The 23,038-nt window shown below is 33.9% G+C and overlaps 1 protein-coding gene across 2 annotated transcripts in view; it reads right to left on the minus strand.

The window, feature by feature from the left end:
* Positions 1-23,038, minus strand: part of LOC136028723 (coiled-coil domain-containing protein 85C-like) — a 58,082-nt gene that overhangs the window by 18,928 nt on the left and 16,116 nt on the right. For both annotated transcript variants that reach the window (XM_065706592.1, XM_065706593.1), the window contains exons 2-4: positions 14,093-14,739; positions 9,837-10,025; positions 4,550-4,814 (exon numbers count right to left, since the gene is read on the minus strand). In XM_065706592.1, coding sequence (XP_065562664.1) covers positions 4,550-4,814; positions 9,837-10,025; positions 14,093-14,722 — 1,084 coding nt within the window. In that variant the 5' untranslated portion in view covers positions 14,723-14,739. The remainder of the gene's footprint in view (positions 1-4,549; positions 4,815-9,836; positions 10,026-14,092; positions 14,740-23,038) is intronic.

Genomic DNA, 23,038 nt, shown 5'->3' on the forward strand with positions numbered 1-23,038 from the left:
CTGATATTAGTTTATGAAATACAGAGTAAGTTTTAATATAATTTTTTTTTTCTTTGATTCTGCGTCTATTATGTCTTTATTTCTTTCTCCCCCTCTCTCTCTCTTTCTCTTGCTTTATTTAAAAACGTTCAAAACGCTCTTCAAACGCTTACTTTTCACACGCTGGTAGAGTTTTTATGCTAAATAAATTGATCTTTCATGAACAGTCCAAATTAGGATTAATGAAGGAAATATCAAGTTCCTTTCTCCATTTTTTCTCTATTTGTCAAGCTTGAAAAAATGGAAAGACAGACCTAGAAATAGGCTGAAGTCTAAGAACCACATGGCATAAGCTTGTACAGATATGGCCTAAATGGAAAAATGTGCAATTGTGCATTTTATTGGCTTTTCAGCCAATTTTTTTATTATTATTTAAAAATATATATATTATATATTTTATTTATTTATTTATTTATATATTATTTTATTTTATTTATTATTTATTTTATTTTAATTTATTTATTTATATTATTTGTTTTATTTATTTATATACATATTATAGATTTATATATAAAAATATATTTTTAATTTTTTTTATTCAGTTTTTTAATTCTTCCGTTTTTATGCTAGGTTACAACGAGTCTATTCTTGCTTTAGCAGCCATCCTCTACGTCACACAATAAAAATGTACACGAGTAAAAAAAAAAATACAAAACTATAGTCCTTACAAAAAAAAGCATAAACTGCGGATTTTTTTTACAAGCTACGGATGTCGTTCTATCAACAAGGAATTAGGCCGTTTACTTAACAGTTGCAAAAGCTGATTGAAACAAACAGAATATATAACATTCCATCGTTGTTATCTATATGAATATCCTTTTTGAAACATGAAAAAAATACGGTAATGGACATATAGCGTATATCTTGCATGTTTTTCATGAGGCACAGCAAAAGGACTGTATTCAGTAAAACGAAAAACGTATATTCAGTATATTTTAATGCATTCAGGAAAACGGACGTATAGCGTATATCTTGCGTGTTTTTCAGGAGGCACAGCAAAAGGACTACATTCAGGAAAACGAAAAATGTATATTCAGTATATTTTCCTGCATTCAGGAAAACGGACGTATAGCGTATGTCTTGCATGTTTTTCAGGAGGCACAGCAAAAGGACTGCATTCAGGAAAACGGACGTATAGCGAATATCTTGCATGTTTTTCAGGAGGCAGAGCAAAAGGACTGCATTCAGGAAAACGGAAAACGTATATTCATTATATTTTCTTGCATTCAGGAAAACGGACGTATAGCGAATATCTTGCATGTTTTTCAGGAGGCACAGCAAAAGGACTGCATTCAGAAAAACGGAAAACGTATACTCATTATATTTTCTTGCATTAAGAGAAACGGACGTATAGCGAATATCTTGCATGTTTTTCAGGAGGCACAGCAAAAGGACTGCATTCAGGAAAACGGAAAACGTATATTCAGTATATTTTCCTGCATTCAGGAAAACGGACGTATAGCGAATATATTGCATGTTTTTCAGGAGGCAGAGCAAAAGGACTGCATTCAGGGAATCGAAAAACATATATTCAGTATATTTTCCTGCATTCAGGAAAACGGACGTATAGCGTATACCTCGCATGTTTTTCAGGAGGCAAAGCAAAAGGCTGCATTCAGGAAAACGGAAAACCAGTTAAAAATCCCATATTAATGAATTTTGTCATTGACATGGACATACCTTGAATTAGTAGTAATCTGTATAATTCAAGTTTACATAAATAGATTTATTCAATAAATTTATTTATTTTACATAACATTGAACACCGGTGATTGCCTTTGCCGAAGATCATTTGCATGCCTCGTGGGCTTTAACATCCAAATTTCCATTATGCCCAGTCTTTACTGTTTGTATGTCCCATATACTTATCCTGTTTGAAATCTAAGTCTAACTGCTATCCAAACCGAAGAATCTTGGACATATTCAGTAGCAGGCGTGTCAATTAACGCTTGGGGGGGGGGGCAAATTACACAGCCTATGACGACATCCTAGACACTGAGGCTTTAGAAGCTGTCTGAAAGGTGCCACCATCTTACAAAATCCGTTTTGGAAAAAACCGCTAAGACATTAATACCCATCGCAGAATTTTACCAGATTTTCAAGAACAAGTTAGCCGGCCAAAACCCCGTAGAGGAGTTTACACTTTGTCATGCCAGTTCCATTGTATCCACCCCGGAAAGCATCGAAGTGGTATCTATCGTCCTTGGTTCCGTACTTTGTGAAGCACTACAATGAGAAACTTCTTGAAAATGCTGTGTAAGGTTTTGATAATTCATTTTTACACTGATCCGTTATGTTGTGTGACGTCCGCTGTTAGCTGTGTGATATTATGACAATAAAAGTATGAATTGTTATTATAATTTGAAAAAAAAAATGACGGAACTAAAAAGAACACTCAGAACACTCTAATACAACAATAACTGTAGCCATTTAATATCAACTGGATTACATGTCCCTAATAGTCTAGAATGGACAATGTATTTTTTTTTTCTGTTGTAGCACTTTTAAGGATTGCAGGGGGTATAATAGCCTTTAAGAAAGCAATCCATGGGTATTTTTGACAGGTTGAAACCTTTTAAGATTACTAAGGTTAGGAATAAGTGAAGATGAACAGGTGACCTTAGGTAACGAAAAGATTGATCAGGTTGGGAGCTTCAGTTACCTTGGTAGTATTATTAGTAAAGATGGTGGGAGCAGTGAAGATGTTAAAAGTAGAATAGCTAAAGCTCAGGGTGTTTTTTCACAGTTAAAAAAAAGTTTGGAAGAATAGAAAGATAAGCCTACAAACCAAGATTAGAATATTGGAAGCTACAGTGATGACAGTGGTCAAATATGGCTCTGAAGCATGGACACTCCGAAAAGCAGATGAAAATTTACTAGATGTTTTCCAGAGAAATTGCCTACGGATTGTTCTGGGTACCCGGCTGACTGACCGTATTTCAAACAGTAGGTTGTACGAAAAGTGTGGTTCAATCCCGCTTTCTGGGGCTATAATGAAAGAAAGGTTGAGATGGCTAGGCCACGTTCTACGGATGAAGGATGACAGATTACCGAAGATTGTCCTTTTTGGCCAACCGTCTGGGGCTACACGGAAAGCAGGTCGTCCTTGTCTGGGTTGGGAGGATGTCATAAATAAGGATTTAAAGGAAATGGGAACTTCCTGGGAGGGTGTAAAGAGGGAGGCTTTAAATAGATTAGGTTGGAGGAGGAGCGTGCGTAGCTGTGTTGGCCTCAGGCGGCTTGGTGCTGCAGTGAGTTATTAGTAGTAGTAGTAGTAGTAGTAGTAATTAAGGTTCTAAAGCCTTGTTCAAGCCTTCTATAAAGGGTCTGTTTACGAATTATAAAAAGCCTTTTTACAAATTTTAAAATAATGATGTCATCTAACTTGCTGATAGGCACGTTAAGTCTTAGATAAAATATCTCTTATCCTAAAACAAAATTAATTTATAGCTTTTTTATTTTAGATTCTGATTGTTTGTCCAATTGGTGGACTCGATATCATTTGTTGGTTCCATTAACAGTATGGATTTTAATGATTAGCTCTGCCACATTCCTTATTAATTGTAATTACATATTCCAATTAATTTGGTGTCCCAATAAGCCTGCTATTACTACAATTTGTTCATAGTGACATCTATAAAATTCAAGAAGTGCAAAAAGTTAGATGGCAATGGTGATTGTCTTTATATTTTAATACACCCCTTACACTATCCATATTGTCGTTAATAGTAAACGAACAAAACCCTGATTTGGCCTAGGGCTGCTAATTCAGGGGGAAAGGGAAGAGGGCAATTGCCTCTCTGGATTTTGAAAAATATTTTTTCTTGCATTTTCATTTGTAGAAAAAAAATGGCCCATAATTTTTTTTTTTTTGCATTTTCTCTAATCAAACAAAAATTTGTCTCCTTCAATAAAGCTTACCTATCTATTACAGCAATCCATTGATATTCTTGTCAGGTTGAAACCTTTTAAGAAAACTTAATTAAGGTTTACCGGTCAAATGCATAATCAGACAGCAATCAATTTTGGAATTTTTTTCCATCAGATGAATGCTGCACAAAAACCAAAACTGCAATATGTCATATATAATATATAGTCAACTGCAAAATAGTATATATATATATATATATATATATATATATATATATATATATATATATATATATATATATATATATATATATATATATATATATATATATATATATATATATATATATATATGTATATGTATATATATATATATATGTATATATATATATATATATATATATATATATATATATATATATATATATATATATATATATACATATACATATATATATATATATATATATATATATATATATATATATATATATCTATATATATACATATATATATATATATATATATATATATATATATATATATGTATATGTATATATATATATATATATATATATATATATATATATATATATATATATATATATATTGAATCAAATTGCCTCAGTGACAGTCTTACCATATAATGCAGATCTGGGCAATCCTTTAATATGTTCATCTAAAAGAGCTTCCCTACTACTAGGTCGCTCAACGTCATCAACTTTTTGAGGAGGATCGTCTGTGTTTGTGCTGGCACTGCTACCATCACCATCATCACGTCTAGCAGTTGGAATGTGTAATGTAAATTCCTGATTCATTTGTTTGCAAAGTATCCCACAATTTGGACATGTCGAAGTATCTTTTGAGACAGTTTGCCTCTCCTCGTCAAGAAATAAACACAGCTCCTAAAAACAGATCATCCATTAACAATCTAAACTACCTGGATAAAACTACAAATTGAGTAATATATCAAACAATGGTATATCGAGGATTTCCGATTGGGGGGGGGGTCTATTTTTATTTTGCTTTAATTTTTAAGAACCTATCTGAATTCATTTATATATGTTTTTGCTAGGTTTTCACGAGTCGGACAGGCATTTCAGGGAGAGGCGGTTAAGCCCAGTAGCTCCCCCCTGGACACAGCCTTGATATAAAACAGTAAGCTTTACGAAAAAAAGTGGTTTGGTCCAACTCTCTAGATCTTTAATGAAAGAAAGGTTACGATGACTCAGTCAAGTTTCATAAATGAAAAATCATCTATCCATCTGAGGCCAAACAAAAATTAGGTCGTCCCCGAATTGAATAAGGAAGGGTCATAAGAACAAATTGAAGGGAAAATGGATATAAAAACTTCATGCAGGGGAGAAGGGGTAAAGAGTATCGCTTTGAATAGGTTGGCTTGGAGGAGGGGCGCAAGCAGCTGTAAAGGCATGAGGTGGTTTGGTGCTCCAATGCATTGCTAGTAGTATTAGTAGTATGCCCTTCAGCCAACTTGAGCATCTCACACTTTTTTTTTTACTTTTATTATTATTTCATACCAGAGGCATCCGTGTTGGCCCCATCACAAGCTATTAACATTTCTTTTAAAAAAAGGTTTTTATTATACCAATAATGTCCGTAAGGAGAAAAAAAGCAAAGTTAATTACTTAGTTTTTTTTTTAGCTAATACAACAAATTAAAATACACAGTATACATTGTTTCTTTAGGCAAGGAATAACCGCAAATGTGAAAACATTTTTTTGACAATTTCTGCGTGGGGATGTTTTTGGACAAACAGAGGAGCATGTGAACATGCCCAATGAAGGAGGTCCTTTAAAGGAGCAGGTGAACATGTCCAAAAAGCGGCACATTGTTTGAATGAAAAAAAAATCAACATCAGAAACAAAATCAACATAAAAAAAAATCAACATCAGAAACATGTACCTTTAACGAAATATTCTAGTTTGACCACCTTGATATAAGGTCATTAAAGGTTTGCTTTAACAGAAAACAATATATTTTACTATGAAGACATTAAAACTTAAAACGAAGAGATATTATTCCATATCCGAGGGGGCTTCCCCTCCTCAAAACCTCGCTCTTTACGCTAAAGTTTGACTGTTTGTCCCAATTCTTTAAGAACAACTCCTGAAGCACAAGGACCGTTTGACTAGAATAAGAACATTTTTCAAAATACTACAAAATTTAGCATGAAGAGCGAGGGATTGATAAGATTATCCCCCCTCGTATACAGAATAGTTTCTGTTATTTTTAAGTTTTAATGTTGCTACCTACTTTCAGCTAAAAAATTTGTTTCTTTTTAATATAAATCATTAAAATATAGAGCTTACTGAAACAATATAGAACAATACATACTTACAAAATATAATATGTTCGGCTCTTTCACGAAAAAAAGGACAGAAAATACAGAGGAGGGCGGGGGGGTAAGGGAGGATTTAACAACACGATGAAATAAACAATGTGGTTTTTATCCCTATTGTTTGTAGAATATCAAGCTTAGACCATATTTAAAAAAAATAGTAAAGCATTACAATATAGAACATAGAAAACTTAGAGCTTGTCAATGAAACAAAATATAATGCTCTGAAAGAGGAAATCTTGGGGAAATTCAGAACAAAGTTGACACGTGATACTTTGTTGTGTTCATGTGGTTATTTTAACTGACTACAAATATTGACTACAACTATCTCCAGGTATTCCTGCAATGCTCCTAAACGGTCATTTTTCCTGCAATAGGAAACAGAAACAGATATTCCGGCAAATTAAATTAAACAAGATCAAATTCAAAACGATTAAGTCTCGGATGCATGCAACAAATTTCTGCCAGCCACTTACCAAAGATCGGCTCTAAAAGTCGACAATCAAACGTGTATCAATGAGGAAAGTAAAACAGTTCAAAATAGGGATGAAACCTTTATATTGATAGTGAATAGATATAAGACTATTTTATATGGATTAACAGGATATTTCGAACACATATACAGTGTTCATCATCAGCAGTAAAACTAAAAGACATGAATAACAATAAACAAAATTTATACCTAATAAACTAATTACACATAGTTTATTGCTCTTATTTTTTTCAATGCAACAGCGGAGGCAAATCTCTTTGACCTTTTCGGTTCCGGTTCATTAGAATTATTTGACATATTACGTGGACAGAGGTCATAGCTCTTAGGTGAGGTGATATTTACTTTATTTGACCTCAGTAAATTATCATAAATTGCTGATGATGAACACTGTATATGTGTTCGAAATATCCAGTTAATCCATATAAAATAATTTTATATCTATTCACTGTCAATAAAAAGGTTTTATCCCTATTTTGAAGTGTTTTACTTTCGTCATGGAAAGGCAGTGTGGTCTTTGAAGTTATCTGTATCAATGAGAACCCAAAAATACTTTTAAAATACCACGTAGGGAATATAAACTAGCCACATAAGAAAGGTCACGTCTAGAGGATTTGAATGTTTGCCATTTACTTGCAAACTTCTGACGAACGAGCAGAAAGCCCCCCCCCCCCCTCCAACACTACCCAAACAAGACAATTTTGACGAGTTGACAATTTTTTCAGCGGGCTCGTTCAACTTCTGCATCTTTGCCCAATTGGCCACATTTTTTCATTCCATCTATTCAATTATTTGTGAAGAAGAGCCCTCAGAAGCAAGACTGGACATCCGAGTCAAGTCATGACTATATTGCATTTTTGATTCTCCTATTTGATGGGGTTATCGCTACCGTTATTTTTTTTATTTCAATTTTTTATTTTAGTATCAAAAGTAGCTTTTAGTTTTTAAAACTATTCAGCATTTAGAGCCTAAGGATTAGGATAATTAATAAAATAGAATTTTTGGTGCTTTAAAATAGGCGTAACGAAGGTCCAATCTATGGCAAAATAAAAAAAGCGTACCGACCAATGCCCAAACGACACCAATTATTACACCTATCAATAAAAAAGACAAGATGTGTGAATAATATATCTCATTTCTTGATATTAACGTCAATAATTGTACAGAATTCGAAAAATAATAGGCCAGAAAGATCATTTGAATAGCTTGAATCACTGCCAACTTTTTTCCAATTATTACTTACTAATACTTTACCTTTATATATTTTACCAGATTCACCTTACAGATGAGAAAAATACTGTAATAGGCTTCCATCCTTTGTATTAAAAAAAAAGATGCATTAAATCTCAACTCAATCAAAAATTTTATGTTTAAAAGTTAAACATTTTTTATTGCGAGAAATTTGCGAAGGGATACATAATTGGCACTGTAGCAAGCGTACTTCTCATTGTATCAATAAATATGACATTTATTAGACAATATAAATACAATATGACATTTTTTATTTACTACGGCAAAATGAAAAAAGCGTACCGACCAATGCCCAAACCATACCAATTGTTACACCTATCAATAAAAAAGACATGTGAATAATAAGTGTCTTTTCTTGATGTTAACGTCAAAATTGTACAGAATTCGAAAAACAACAGACCAAAAAAATCATTTTAATAGCTTGAATCACTGCCAATTTTTTTCCAATTATTACTTACTAAAACTGTACTTTTATATCTTTTACCAGATTCACTTTAGAGATAAGAAAAATAGTGTTATGGGGTTCCCTCCTTTATATTTTTAAAAAAGATGCTTTAAATCTTAACTCAATCACAAATTTTATGCTTAAAAGTTAGACATTTTTATGGCGGGAAATTTGCGAAGGGGATACATAATTGGTGCTGTAGCTCCGCTTACTTCTGATTGCATCAATAATTATGACATATAATAGACAATATAAATACAATGTGACAATAAATTATGACATTATATATTTACTACGGCAAAATGAAAAAAGCGTACCGACCAATGCCCAAACCATACCAATTGTTACACCTATCAATAAAAAAGACATGTGAATAATAAGTGTCTTTTCTTGATGTTAACGTCAGAATTGTACAGGATTCGACAAGTAATAGGCCAAGAAGATCATTTGTATAGCTTGAATTTATTAGTTGGCCCAGATATAATACAAATATTTTTTTATTCAAGTTCTATAATTAATATTATCAATTTGCTGGATAGTTCCAGTTAATAGGCTAGATGCTAGGATGACTGATGACACCAGCAAACTCTTTTTAAACTTGGTTCCCACTGATGCGATTTATTTTTTTACGCAAACGGCTTACGTATGGCGGAAGCAGGAAAACGGCAAAAATGTTAACACAGGAACGGTTCACTGCAGCCGTTGAAGCAAAAAAAATATTACGAGATATTTACACAGAGAAGCATAATATTTTTATCTCATACAAAAATTATGACATATTTAAATTAAAAGTTCAAATAGGGATAAATCCTTTTATTAGACATGATAAATTTCACAAAAAAAACTTACATATTTCGGTCACATATGCAGTGAGTGCTCAGCATTTACCCCCCCCCCCCACCTCCCCGCGGAAAATGCCAGCTATACTTAATTCAAAATATAATTCTTATCTTGCATGTTCATTTTCAGGGAAAAACTCCACCAGGCGCTAAGGATAAAAATTTCGAACTAAAGGATAGGACCCTCATGTATTTTGTCAAATATTACAGAAAAATCTTTGACAAACATTATTAGTTTCTCAGTTACTTGCAATTTATGGTTCTAAAAAGCTTTCAATCCAGAATAGTGGATGCGATTTTCAAGGGCTCAGTAGAAATATTTCAATGCAACCATTGAATCGTTGTGACATATAAACTTGGAGCGAAAAATGGATAAAAATTTGTTGGTTCGCGCAAAAACACCTGTTTTTGCGTAAAATTGATCTAATACTTTTGACACTAATTTGAACCTAATTGATAGTTCTACTAATTGATATTAGAACCTAATTGATTGATAATTCTAATTTTGAAACTAATTGTACTAATACTTTTCCATATAGATACCTTTAGTTCAAGATTTTCTTTAACTAATTCATGCTGCTTTGCTTCTAAAAGGTTCAACTTGGACTGATAATTGGATACTTCTTGTCTCATCACGCTAGCTGTATACCTTCCAAAACGTTGCCACTCCCTTGCCAACTTTCTTCCTTTTTGCCGGTCATCATCCAGGAAACAGCATAAATCTCGCAACTCCTGTAAAATTATATATGGTAACTTCATATATGATGACTTTATATAGTAATTATACGGTATAGTAACTATAGTATATATATATAGTATATATATAACTATATATATATAATATATATATATATATATATATATATATATATATATATATATATATATATATATATATATATATAATATGGTAACTTTTTTATATGTTAACGTAATTATGTATGGTAATTTACCCAAGTTCTGTTTTTCTAAGGAGTCTTTCCAGTTCTCAAGTCGCGATTTTTATTCAAAACATTTGTCATTTCATCAAAAAAACATTCATTACGTATCAAATCTAGCAAGTAATATCTATTAGGAGCGATCAGAACTTAATACTGGAGCAAGAGATTCTCTACTTAGCTTTAGGAAACTTCATTTCTTAAAAAATGTAATTAATCAAGAATGAAGGGAATAAATTAGAATGAGCATTTCTAAATAAATAGGCTTTTAGGACTGGCGTGCTAGCTTGTCACCAGCACTATCTTATTGGGGTTTCTTTCCGTATCGGGGCGCTGGTAGGTGACTCTGACTTATTAATGACATCTACTTTGAGTGAATTGGAATCTAGAAGCCAGTAATGCTTATATTCAAAATCTAATGAGCATGTATTTTACTATACCATATAGTTCATTAGTTTTAGTAGACCATAAATCGAACCATCTTTATTGAATATCAAAACCATACTTTTATCTGCCTGTAGCTGGAACCTCAAAATAGATAGCTTAATACTAACAAAGTTCACAAATCCACAACTCAGCTAAAATGTTGAACTTTAACAAAGTTTTGACTTTAATTTTTTAAATAGCGATGAAACACCACACTGCCTTTCCATATTAAACATAAACAACTTAGAAACAATAAGGAAATGTTTTTTCCAAGACAGTAAAATTCAATTCAGTAATTTATTTATCAGTCCTGGTTGAACTTCGTTGAAGAAAGGATGCTAAGGCTTGTGATGTGCTGAAGACGGCCCTTGGACATAGGGTGAAAATATCCGGTGAATTGAATTCCAGTGTCTTGGAAAAAAAAATTCCCTTTGCTTCAAAGTTGTTTTTGTTTACATCTTTTTAAAATAGTGTCATAACTAAGAAAGAAAATTTAGCCTACAATTCTTCTCTATTATTTTCTGAGTCAATTACTAGGAATACAGTGTTAAAAAGCTAGACATATGGAAGACGATGGGGGGGGGGGGACTATTCGAATTGAGAATTTTTTTTTATTTTGACCCATGAGTGGCACTTCTTTGAAATAGGCATTCAGATGCTTTGGGTTTAATTAGCATACAGAAAACTGGTTAAGGCATCCCCCTGTTATTACAGAGTAATAAGCCCCCATTTCTACAAAACACGCGGTCTGAACTGGAATGAAGAACATTTTGGTCAACATTTTCAGAATTTCCGTGACAGATCCGTGACAGATCCTTTGAATCAATCTTGGGGTATGAATATAAGGGTATATGTGAATGGATACCAGAATGGGTGGAAAGTTTCCTGAGTCAATGAAAAAATCATAAATATTAACAGATTTAAACATCTGGAAATTTAATAAAAATATTTTCTTTTTTTACATTAAACACCAGCCTAAAATTTTTAACATGTAAAACTATTTACTATGACATCAGCGCTTAAAACACGTAAAATTCTCTTACTAAGGCCAGAGGCTTAGAAACGGCACAAGTCAACATGGGCAAATCATTTGGGAACTACAAGAAATCATAGAGCAAACCACAAAGAACTCAACATTTCGGGTAAGGGCAGGCCATAAAGACCCCCTTCATATGTTTTGATGTTAACTCCTCCCACAAAAACGGTATAGCAGTGTATTTTGGTCTCTTTTCCCTTCTTAAAAGGAAAACAGGAAATTGAAATTTCCACTGACCCCTCTCCCTTCTTTACAATCTCTAATTCAACACTACCACCCCTGAGGAAAAATCAAAAGGAAAGAAATAAACAAGAACTTTTAAACAATGTACAGTACATTAAAAAAGACCTACTTTCAAAACAAAAATAACATATTTCACATTGCTTTCAGGAGAATGTAAGTTAAATTTAAGTGTAAGGAGCAGAGGGTTTTGTAAAAAAAACTAGCCAGGAGGGGAGGGGGTGCTTGGGAGGGAAAATAGCCCCCCTCCTCAAAGAAACTTCGAAATTTTCTTTCATTTAATGTCTTTTTTATTGTTTGACTTTTTTGAAGATATGCCCCCCCCCAATGAAATGGTGTGCCTTTAAAAGACATTGGGTAGGCCTATGTCCCTGCTCTTAATACTTTGATCTTATACGCGTTTTCAGGTTTAACATCCCTGTGTAGACACGATTAAACGTTTTAGATTCAGTGTTAAGGTTCATGAGAAAAAATTTACTGTTTCTATCTATTTTCAACTTGTATTACATTTTAATGTATTGATTTTGGATTGATTTGGGTAAGCTTCCACCCCTCTGCCTTGTCATTTTGGGAGTTGAACCAAAATACCAAAATATTTTCTTTATTCAGATTCAGCCCCCCCCCCCCTCAAAGCTAAGGGGGTATTTAATTTGCAATGGGAGGGAGATTATTTTGACCTGCTATTCTAAACTTCAATTTCCGCGTTATAAGTAATGTTCTTTGATGAATTAAAGGGTCTATTATATTGTTATTTCTAAACTAAAGTACCAACAATAAGCAAAACATTACCTTTCTTATGTCCATTTATAAATAAAAGAAGTAAAAGAAGTTAAGACATAGGTTTCAGTAAACTAGAGAAATCCTCAGTAAAGTAGAAGCTAAATTTAAGCATAACAAGCAGAGAAAACAAAGAAAGTGTTTTTACAAGAAAATAAAATATGCACAGCTTACAATAATAAACACTAGTAATGACAGAGATGCTAGAATCACTTCATAATTCAGCAGAGACTTACGCAAGATCCTACTAACAAGGGGGCACTCAGGAGGGATCATTCCCCTTTCCCGAAATCACAATTTTTTTTTTAAAGATTGTCCTAAAATTTCTTTAGTAATATTCTGTATGAATTACCTGTTTTGGAACATTTTCGAATTTATGCCTTTACCAAGCACTAAGTGTGCCTCTGCAATTAATATTTAGAATGTATACGTATTATCAGCTTCGACATCAATGTACTGACAGTTTTAGTATGTTTTAAGCTTTTGATAAAGTCTTTAGTGTCATAAAAAAAATATTTGTTTCTATTTAATTTCAAACACTTTATTTTTTTGTAATGCATTGATTTTAGGATTGACTCAGACAATTTTTCATCCTCCCCCCTCTCTTTTTGCAGCATGTCCCATTGAGAAAATGTTAACCAAAAAATGCACTTTACTCAGGTTTAACCGTCCCCTCATAGAAATGGGCCCACTTTTAAATTACAATGGTAGGGGGGCTAATTGACATGTTCTGCTAAATCTTGATCTCAGCATTATGAGTCTGTAAGTTAGCCATTTCTAAACTAAATTACCAACAATAAGCAAACAATTGCCTGCATTGTGTCCATTCATAAATAAAGCAAGGAAAAGGACTTAAAATACGCTTTTCAAGTAAATTTGTGAAATACCACTAATGGTTATAATTAAGGATTGGTTGTTGGTTAAGCTTGCTAATTAATGATTGGTTGGTTAGCCTTATGATTATCATTAAGGGTGGACTCAAAATACTCAGTTGAGGCCCATACCACAAAGGCCTCCTGTTTTATTGCTTCAAATATACAGATGATACGAAAAATCTGAGCGGGTAATGAATTCAAATTGGTTGGACAAACATTTCAAACATTGTAACAGTCCGTCAAGTCCATATGTTCAAAGCTATGTTTTACAAAGGCTCTTCCCCCTCCAGTTCAGACCCATACCTTTAAACTGTAGATTGTTGTGTCTGTGAGCATTATGATAAGAAAAGGCAAAATATTAATTTAATACTAACTAAATCATTTGAAGTATTTGATATTTTGCATATTTGAAAAATTTATTATAAACAAAAGATTAACCTTAAAAAATTATAGAACTTGAGAGATTTCAAAGTAATTGCCTGATTACAATCATAAATTTAGACTAACCTGATTATCCTCACGGAGCCTCTGGTTCTGTCCTCTTACTATTCTAATTTCATTTGCATAAGAAGCTAATCTATTCTGCATTTCAACAACCCTCCTAGCAAGCGCCTGAGTTCCGAGAGGTAACAACTCATCTTCACTAGCTCTCCACCCTGAAATATCTGGGTCCTCATCACTACTTGGATGCATCACTGTTGCTGTTCTTATATCAGGTAAACTCCTTGAGGCCATGGGAGGTATAGGTACCCAGGGATTACCATTTTTCACAAGCCCTCTTCTACTTTTCATTCCAGTATCTACCACCTTTGGGATAAATGGGGGAGGCTCATCCTGGGAAGATGAATCACTTCTTTGATCATATTTCTGTACTTCAGGTGCTTCGTTTCTAGTGTAGTTGACATCTACTGGTGTACTTCTGAGTTTACTATCTGATTGAACGCTTCTTTGAAGACCTCTGGCATTATTTGGGATCGAATGGTACGGTCCCCTGAGTTGATTTGAAGGTGGAGGTCCTAAAGGGGGTCCTGGAATTCTCTTAATTGTAGGCTGGGAAGACTGAATGTAGTTGTCTGCCCGGAGAGGAAAGTATCCAGATGGATTGGACTGCATGATTCCATTCCTACTAGGATGCATTGTCTTAGTTTATTGACCTAAAAGAAAAGTACATATAAGGAACCAAACAAGCAGATTATCATTGCAATGTTTTTCATTAGTATCCAAATTCTGAACTATAAACTGAATTAACATTTCTTACCCACCAGCAAGAGAACTCAAAAGACGCATATAAGAAAGAGGAAGAGATACACAACCTAATTTAACATGTCAGATCAAAGACTGAAACTACCTAAAATAAATCTACATTAAAACATCCTTGGCAAAATATCAGAGAAACCAAACAAAAAAACCAGCTACCAAACCAAATAAAAAAAAAATGTCTATAGCCAATGATAAGGTTGAAACAACTCTCAATACAAATCAAGCAAATAATCTTTCAGTTCTTTCAACAAAGGAAGGATAGAGAAATATACAATCGGCTTTTGTTCTCTGCAAAACAAAGGAAAAAAAACAATTTCTCTATTCTTCTTCTTAAAAAACAGCATCTGCAATCTCTTTAAGAGGTCCCTTTTGACTGTGAACAAATAATTTTTTTAACCACTAGTTATTTTGATAAAACAATGTTGTAACCACAATAGCCGGGTGATTCGCGCACTAGACTAGAAGCCCTTTGTCTCTGAGGAAAAGGGTTTAAGTAATGGTGTTGCTGGTTATGTGGTTTAGAATGAGGGTCAGTGACGTAACCCTGCAACCTCAGCCAAAGTAGACATAGCTCTAAATGGGTACCTGTAGAAATCAAGGGAAGGTAAACACGATGGGTACACAAAAGCAGAGGATAGATGACTCCCTGCCCTCAATTGCACTTCCTGGCTGAAGGCCATGAATTAGAGTTCAGTACTGCCGGTAAAAATTGTAAATTCCAATTCCATATTCTTTACCCTTTTTTTACCATGGGGAGGATCATTATCATGAGCATTGTCATCGATTGGTTATTATCAAGAGAATTATAAAACTGAAACAAAAAACAATTACATAAACCAAACATAGATGGTTCAAATTTGATCAGAGGTTGAGTAGGATTAGAACCAGAAGGAGATGGGTAATTATTGATACAGTGAACAAAACAAGAGCTAAGAGCTCATATGGCACTTGTGACGAGGCCGGAAGAGCCGAGAGCCAAGAGCTCATATGGTATGAGCTCTAGCAAAATTCTAAGAATCAATAGATTTATTTAAAAGGAAAATTAGAGGCTTAATGCCGGTCGGGATTTAAAATATGAGCTCTGAGTCACGAGGTCCTTCCAAATGTCAAAATTCATTAAGATCCGATCACCCACTCGTAAGTTAAATATATCTCATTTTTTCTAATTTTTTCTCTCCCTTCAGTCCCCCCGATGGTCGAATCGGGGAAGACGACTTTATCAATTCAATTTGTGCAGCTCCCTTACACACCAATCAATTTCCATCGTCCTAGCATGTCCAGAAGCACCAAATTCGCCAAAGCACTGAACCCCACCCCCTAATTCCCCCAAAGAGAGCGGATCCAGTCCGGTTACGTAAATCACGTATCTACGACATTTGCTGATTCTACCCATCAAGTTTCATCCCGATCTCTCCCCTCTAAGCGTTTTCCAAGATTCCTGGTATCCCCCTCCAACTCCCCCAATGTCAACAGATCTGGTCGGAATTTGAAATAATATCTCTGAGACATGAATTGCTTCTAAATATCAAATTTCATTAAGATCCGGTTACCTTTTCTTAAGTTACAAATACCTCATTTTTGTAATTTTTCCGAATTACCCCCCCCCCCCAACTCCACCAAAGAGGGCGGATCCGGTCCGGTTATGTCAGTTACGTATCTTAGACTTTTGCTTATTCTTCCCACGAAGTTTCATCCCGATCCCTCCACTCTAAGCGTTTTCCAAGATTTTAGGTCCCCTCCCAACTCCCCCCAATGTCACCGGATACAGTCGGGATTTAAAATAAGAGCTCTGAGATACGATATTCTTCCAAAGATCAAATTTCATTAAGATCCGATCACCCGTTTGTAAGTAAAAAATACCTCATTTTTTCTAATTTTTCCAATTTAACTGTCCCCCCATTCCCCTCTAGATGCTCGAATCGGGGAAACCGTAATTTCTAATTTAATCTGGTCTGGTTCCTGATACGCCTGCCGAATTTCAACGTCCTAGCTTACCTGGAAGTGCCTAAACTAGAAAAATTAGGACAGACAGAGCAACAGACTGACAAACAGAATTTGTGATTGCTAAATGTCACTTGGTAGATACCAAGAGCCATAAAAACTAGAGACTATATTCTCAGATTTTTGTTGGGGGGGGGGGACCCGTTTAAAATAGGCTTGAATCAATGACCCTGTGATTAAGGTTTTCATCAGCGTGGATTCTGCCGACTGGGCTAGCATGACTTCTAAGTTGGTTTCATACCTCTTCTTTACTTAGATATAAAAAAAAAAGATTTTCTCCCAGAGTTACGAACATAGACAATTATATAAGTAGATGTGTAGCACAACAGGTCAATTAATGAAGTATTCTATTGCAAGTAATGCAACAGCTAGTGAAATCGGGCTGTCGTTAAGCAGTATAAACCTAAAAAGATACTTTTGCGCAGTTAATCCTGAATTTACTTTGATTTGCATCAACATGCATGCTTTCCAAGTAAAACAAGCAAATACAGCCTTCCCAATACCAAGTGCCATAAAAACTGGAGACCATATTCTCAGATTTTTTGGGGAAAACCCATTTAAAATGGGCTTGAATCAATGACCCTGTGATTAAGGTTTTCATCAGCATGGATTCTGCCGACTGGGCTAGCATGACTTCTAAGTTGGTTTCATGCCTCTTCTTTACTTAGATATAAAAGAAACAGATTTTCTCCTCGCGTTAAGAACATAGCTTGTTATATAGGTAGATGTGTAGCAGAACAAGTCAATTAATGAAGTATTATATTGCGAGTAATGCAACAGCTAGTGAAATCGGGCTGTCATTAAGCAGTAGAAACATAAAAAGATATTTTTGTGTATTTAATCCTGAATTTACTTTGATTTGCATCAACATGCATGATTTCCAAGTAAAACAAGCAAATACAGCCTTCAATACATTTTGAAGCCTTAAAATCAATCAAACTACAACGAATGAATTTATTTTCCAAAAGCCAATGGGCAATACATCATGTATATAAAAAAAAAAAAAAAAAAAAATACACATTCAACTTCAACAGCCCATCTCCTGTAATGTAGTCAACCTCTGGAACAGTTTTTTGGAAAAAAAATCTCTGTCCCCAAAGACAAGATTTTTTAAGAAATCACTTGATCTAGAGTGGATTAGCATCCCCTGGAAGCAAGGGGCAGGATTCAACTGATATTTAATCATTACCATCAGCAACATGGAGCGAGACCAACGAATAATTGATCTTAGTTTGCTTCAAGTAAGACAAACACTGTATCCTGAAGCACCAGTAGAAACTAGTTGGATGACAAAATGATCTCTCATGTTGATTTTGCAGCATAAATTCTAGGTTTTCTGGTAAAATAAATAAATTGTAATTTCTTAATATAATAATATATATAATACTTCTTATTATAAATATACACTGTGACTCCCTTTGAGCCATACCTGCAGGTAGCTTCAGAGTAGAAATATTCCCTCAGAATTACTTATTGGTCAAGTAAGTTAAATACTTGCACCTAACATGTAGATTAAATAAAAAAAAGCAAGTGTTTTTAACTACAAGTAAGAACCAATGTTAAAACTTAAAACGAACATAAATTATTCTGTATATAAAAGGGTTGTCGTCTCCTCAACGCCCTGCTCTTTACGCTAAAGTTTGACTCTTTGTCACAACTCTACTTTTTAAAACAATTAAAAAAAAAAAAAAAACAACAAACAAATAAACACGCATCTATGATCTTTCTTCTGGCAAAAAAAAAACAAACAAATTCCACATTTTTGTAGATAGGAGCTTGAAACTTCTACAGTAGGGTTCTCTGATACACTGAACCTGATGCTGTGATTTTCCTTAAGATGCTATGACTTTTAGGGAATGTTTCCCCCTATTTTCTAAAATAAGGCACATTTTCTCAGGCTTGTAACTTTTGATGGGTAAAACTAAACTTGATGAAACTTATATATTTAAAATCAGCATTAAATGCGATACTTTTGGTGTGACTATTGGTATCAAAATTCCATTTTTTAGAGCTTTGGTTACTATTGAGCTGGGTCACTCCTTACAACAGTTTGTTACCACAAACTGTTTGATAGCAAAAATAGGATGTTTATTTACAAAAAATTGCTATCACCTGCCCTAAAGGGCTGAAGTCAAATTTTGGGGTCAAAAAACAAAACAGGAAAAATATGTCAAAACACCTAAATATATATATATATATATATATATATATATATATATATATATATATATATAAATATGAAAAATATGTAAAAACACCTATATATATATATATATATATATATATATATATATATATATATATATATATATATTACTGTTAATGTCTGCAAATTGATGAATGTCAACACTCACCTGTGAATGTCCAAAATATTTTTTATTCTCCTTGGATTTAGTCAGTGTTGCCTGTCAACTTTTTCCATTTAGTGCAAGGTTTTATGATAACAGGTTAGGTTAGATTGGGTTTGGTGAGGAGAGGTTGGGTCTGGTTAGCTTAGGTTTTCAACCCATTTCTGATATTTAGAACCAGATGTAACACAACCTGTCTTGATCTAACCTGACCTAACTTTTACCACCATAGCTTGCACAAACTGAAAAAGCTGACTTGCAAACCTAATTGAATCCAAGCAGAGAAAAGGAAACTTCGAGCATTCACTGGTAATGTTAACATTAACCAGATTTTGGACGTCCACGGTAACATATATATTGGTTAAAACATCAAAAATGTGCTTAAATGAGCCAAGTTTAGCATCAAGATATGCATGTTTGAAATGACATGAGATTGGGCACAATTCAAACACTTTAGAACAGTAGTTATCAATTAAAAAAAATTTGTTATGCCACAGAAGCCAAGTTCATAGTAAAATAAAAGAAGAAAAAATAGCACTTAGAAAAAAAGCAATATCATACACTTCTTTTCTGGCACAAATTAAATTTAAGAAATAAGTTTTTTTATACAAAAGTAAAGAGTTTTTTCAACTTAAAACAAAAAAAAAATTATTCTGTATGTACAGGTGCTGCTACTACCATCAGCCACCTACTGTTTATACTAAAGTTTAACAAGGGCTTAATTGAAAGAATTTTAGAGTGCAACAAATATAGCCAGTTGGTAATTGCAACTGTTTCAGTGACTGATCACCTTTAACAACATCAAAACAGAAAATTGTATTTTTTTTTTATAGAAACTGTAAACAAATAAGCTTCTCTACTCTCGGGGCGTTCATTTTTTTTTTTTTTTTTTTTTTTTTTAAGTCCTCTTGAGTTAAGATAGAATATAATTCATATTTAACATATCAAAACTACATGGAAAAATATTCTGTGGGAAGTTAGCTATGGTAAAAATGGGGATTTTTATTCCTGCAGAGCAAGGGAGACAACAACAAAGGGGGGAGATATGAGGCACCAAAACTTCACTGCAGATAATTCTTAGACACCTTTTTGGGACTGGGTCTAATCTGTCTGAAAATTCATTAGAGATGTCAGGATGCCAAACAGGACAGGTGTACCCAAGGATTGGGCAGACAAATGAGAAAAAAAATTTTAAACAATGTGATTAAGGAATTTTTAATTTTTTAAGGATATTTGGGGATGGAAAGCATGTTATTTAAGCATTTTAAAATATCATAAATGTGGTATTCCTGTTTTAAAATGCTTGAGATTATAAAAGCCAGTAATTTCATAGTGCTAAACAATATTACAAGGGTATGAGATGAATGAAACAAGGTGGAGTCTTTAGGAAATTAAATAAAAAAAACAAGTTTTTTTTTAACTGAAAGTAAGGAGCAACATTAAACTTAAAACAAACAGAAATTATTCCATATATGAAAGGGGCTGTCTCCTAAACACCTCGCTCTTTACAGTAAAGTTTGACTTTTTCTCATAACTTTACTTTTTCAGACAATAAAAAAACTTTAACATAAAGAGCAGGGCATTGAGGAGGGGACAGCCCCTTTCATATACGGAGTAATTTCTGCTTGTCTTAAGTTTTAATGTTGCTCCTTACTTTCAGTTAAAAAACTTGTTTTTTATTTAATTTCTAAACATTTTTGAATTAATGCAGGTTTTGATTTTGGCTCACCTTACATAAATAATTAAAATGAAATGTGCATATTAATTTTCCTTTTTGACAAAAAGTGGAGGGGGAGGAGGCCTAGTTGCCCTCCAGTTTTTTTGGTTACTTAAAAAGTCCACTGGAACTTTTAATTTTATTTATGAACGTTTTTATTTGTAATAAGTATACATAACTTACAAATTAACTTGCATAACGAAATTCTAAATTGTTATATTTTTATTATGTATATGAGGTGGTTTGGCCCCTTGTCAATACCTTGCTCTTTACACTAAAGTTAAAATTTTTTCTAATTTTTGGCAAGATTTCCAAAAACGACTGAAAAAGCTTGACGCATCGAAGTCAAAAGGACCAGACGGTATACACCCGAGACTACTCAAAGAGACTGCTGAACTCATATCCTCTTAGCAAAAATCTTACCCCCTCATAAATAACCTTACACCTTACATAAATAATTAAAATGAAATGTGCATATTAATTTTGCTTTTTGACAAAAAGTGGAGGGGGAGGAGGCCTAGTTGCCCTCCAATTTTTTGGGGTACTTAAAAAGTCCACTGGAACTTTTAATTTTATTTATGAACGTTTTATTTGTAATAAGTATACATAAAATTGTTATATTTTTATTATGTATATGAGGGGGTTTGCCCCCTTGTCAATACCTTGCTCTTTACACTAAAGTTAAAATTTTGTTCTAATTTTTGGCCAGATTTCCAAAAACGACTGAAAAAGCTTGACGCATCGGAGTCAAAAGGATCAGACGGTATACACCCGAGACTACTCAAAGAGACTGCTGAACTCATATCCTCTTAGCAAAAATCTTACCCCCATATCCTATTTAGCAAAAATCTTCAAGAAATCACTAAGGGAAAAAGCTGCCCCCTCAGACTGGAAAAAAGCTACTGTTATACCATTACAGAAGAAAGGCTCTTAAGACAAAGCTGAAAATTATAGGCCAATAAGTCTAACATCAGTAACTTCAAAGATTCTCGCGGGAATCATAAACAATGCTGTCACTAAGCACTTGACATACAACAACATCCAACGTCTCCAAATCAGCATTGTTTCTGAAATGGCCATTCCACAAACACAAACCTAATACAGTCATACGATGAAGTCACCAAACTACTAGAAAAAGGGACACCCGTGGACATGATTTTATTGGATCAAGCAAAAGCATTGGACAGGGTCGCACACCTAAGGCTGAAAAGAAAGCTTCAAGCTTGTTGCATCCACTCTGACATCATTGAATGGATTGTAGACTTCCTGGGAGAACAAACCCAAAGAGTTGCTGTTGTTAATGATAAAGGAGTACGTTTGCTATCATCACCTATACCTGTTCTTAGCGGAGTTCCCCAAGGAACCGTGCTTGGGCCATCACTTTTCAAAATATATTTCAATGATGCTCCTGAAATACTCCAAAACCTTCTCACACTCTATGCAGATGATTCTAAGCTCATTGGGGCAGCATCATCTTGGGTGGAGGCTGCCTCAATCCAAGCCAATCTTGACAAGCTGGATTACTGGGCTAGTAAGTGGCTACTTGAATTTAATTCAAGCAAATGTAAAGTTTTACATTTTGGCAATAAAAATCAAAAACATATTTACACCATGCAAAACCAAATAACTGGTTAAAGAGAACCCCTAGTTGCAGTTACAGAGGAAAGAGACTTGGGTATCATAGTTGACTGCCAGTTAAAGTTTTGAAGTCATACTGAAAAGATTGTAGCTAGCGCGAACCGCGCTTTAGGGACAATTAAACGAACATTCATGACTAGATCTCCATGAACAATCGCCAAGCTATACAAGAATCTTGTCAGACCAGGGCTAGAAACTGGCATGTCAATTGCATGTCCCTTCTACAAAGTGGACAAGGACATGATAGAGAAAGTACAGAGGAGAGCAACAAAGATAGTAGACAGGTGCCAACATCTTCCTTACCCAATGAGACTGCGAACTCTTAACTTATGCAGCATGACTTAGCAATGAAAAAGGGGTGACATAATTAACACTTACAAATTGATTCACAACAATCCAATTCATGGTCTCTTCTTCATCAATTCATCACAGCAGACAAGGGGTCATTCTAAGAAGCTCATAAAGGTCAATGCTCAGAGGAGGGAACGC

This window comes from Artemia franciscana, chromosome 7, assembly GCF_032884065.1.
Source record: "Artemia franciscana chromosome 7, ASM3288406v1, whole genome shotgun sequence".
NCBI classification, from domain to species: domain Eukaryota; kingdom Metazoa; phylum Arthropoda; class Branchiopoda; order Anostraca; family Artemiidae; genus Artemia; species Artemia franciscana.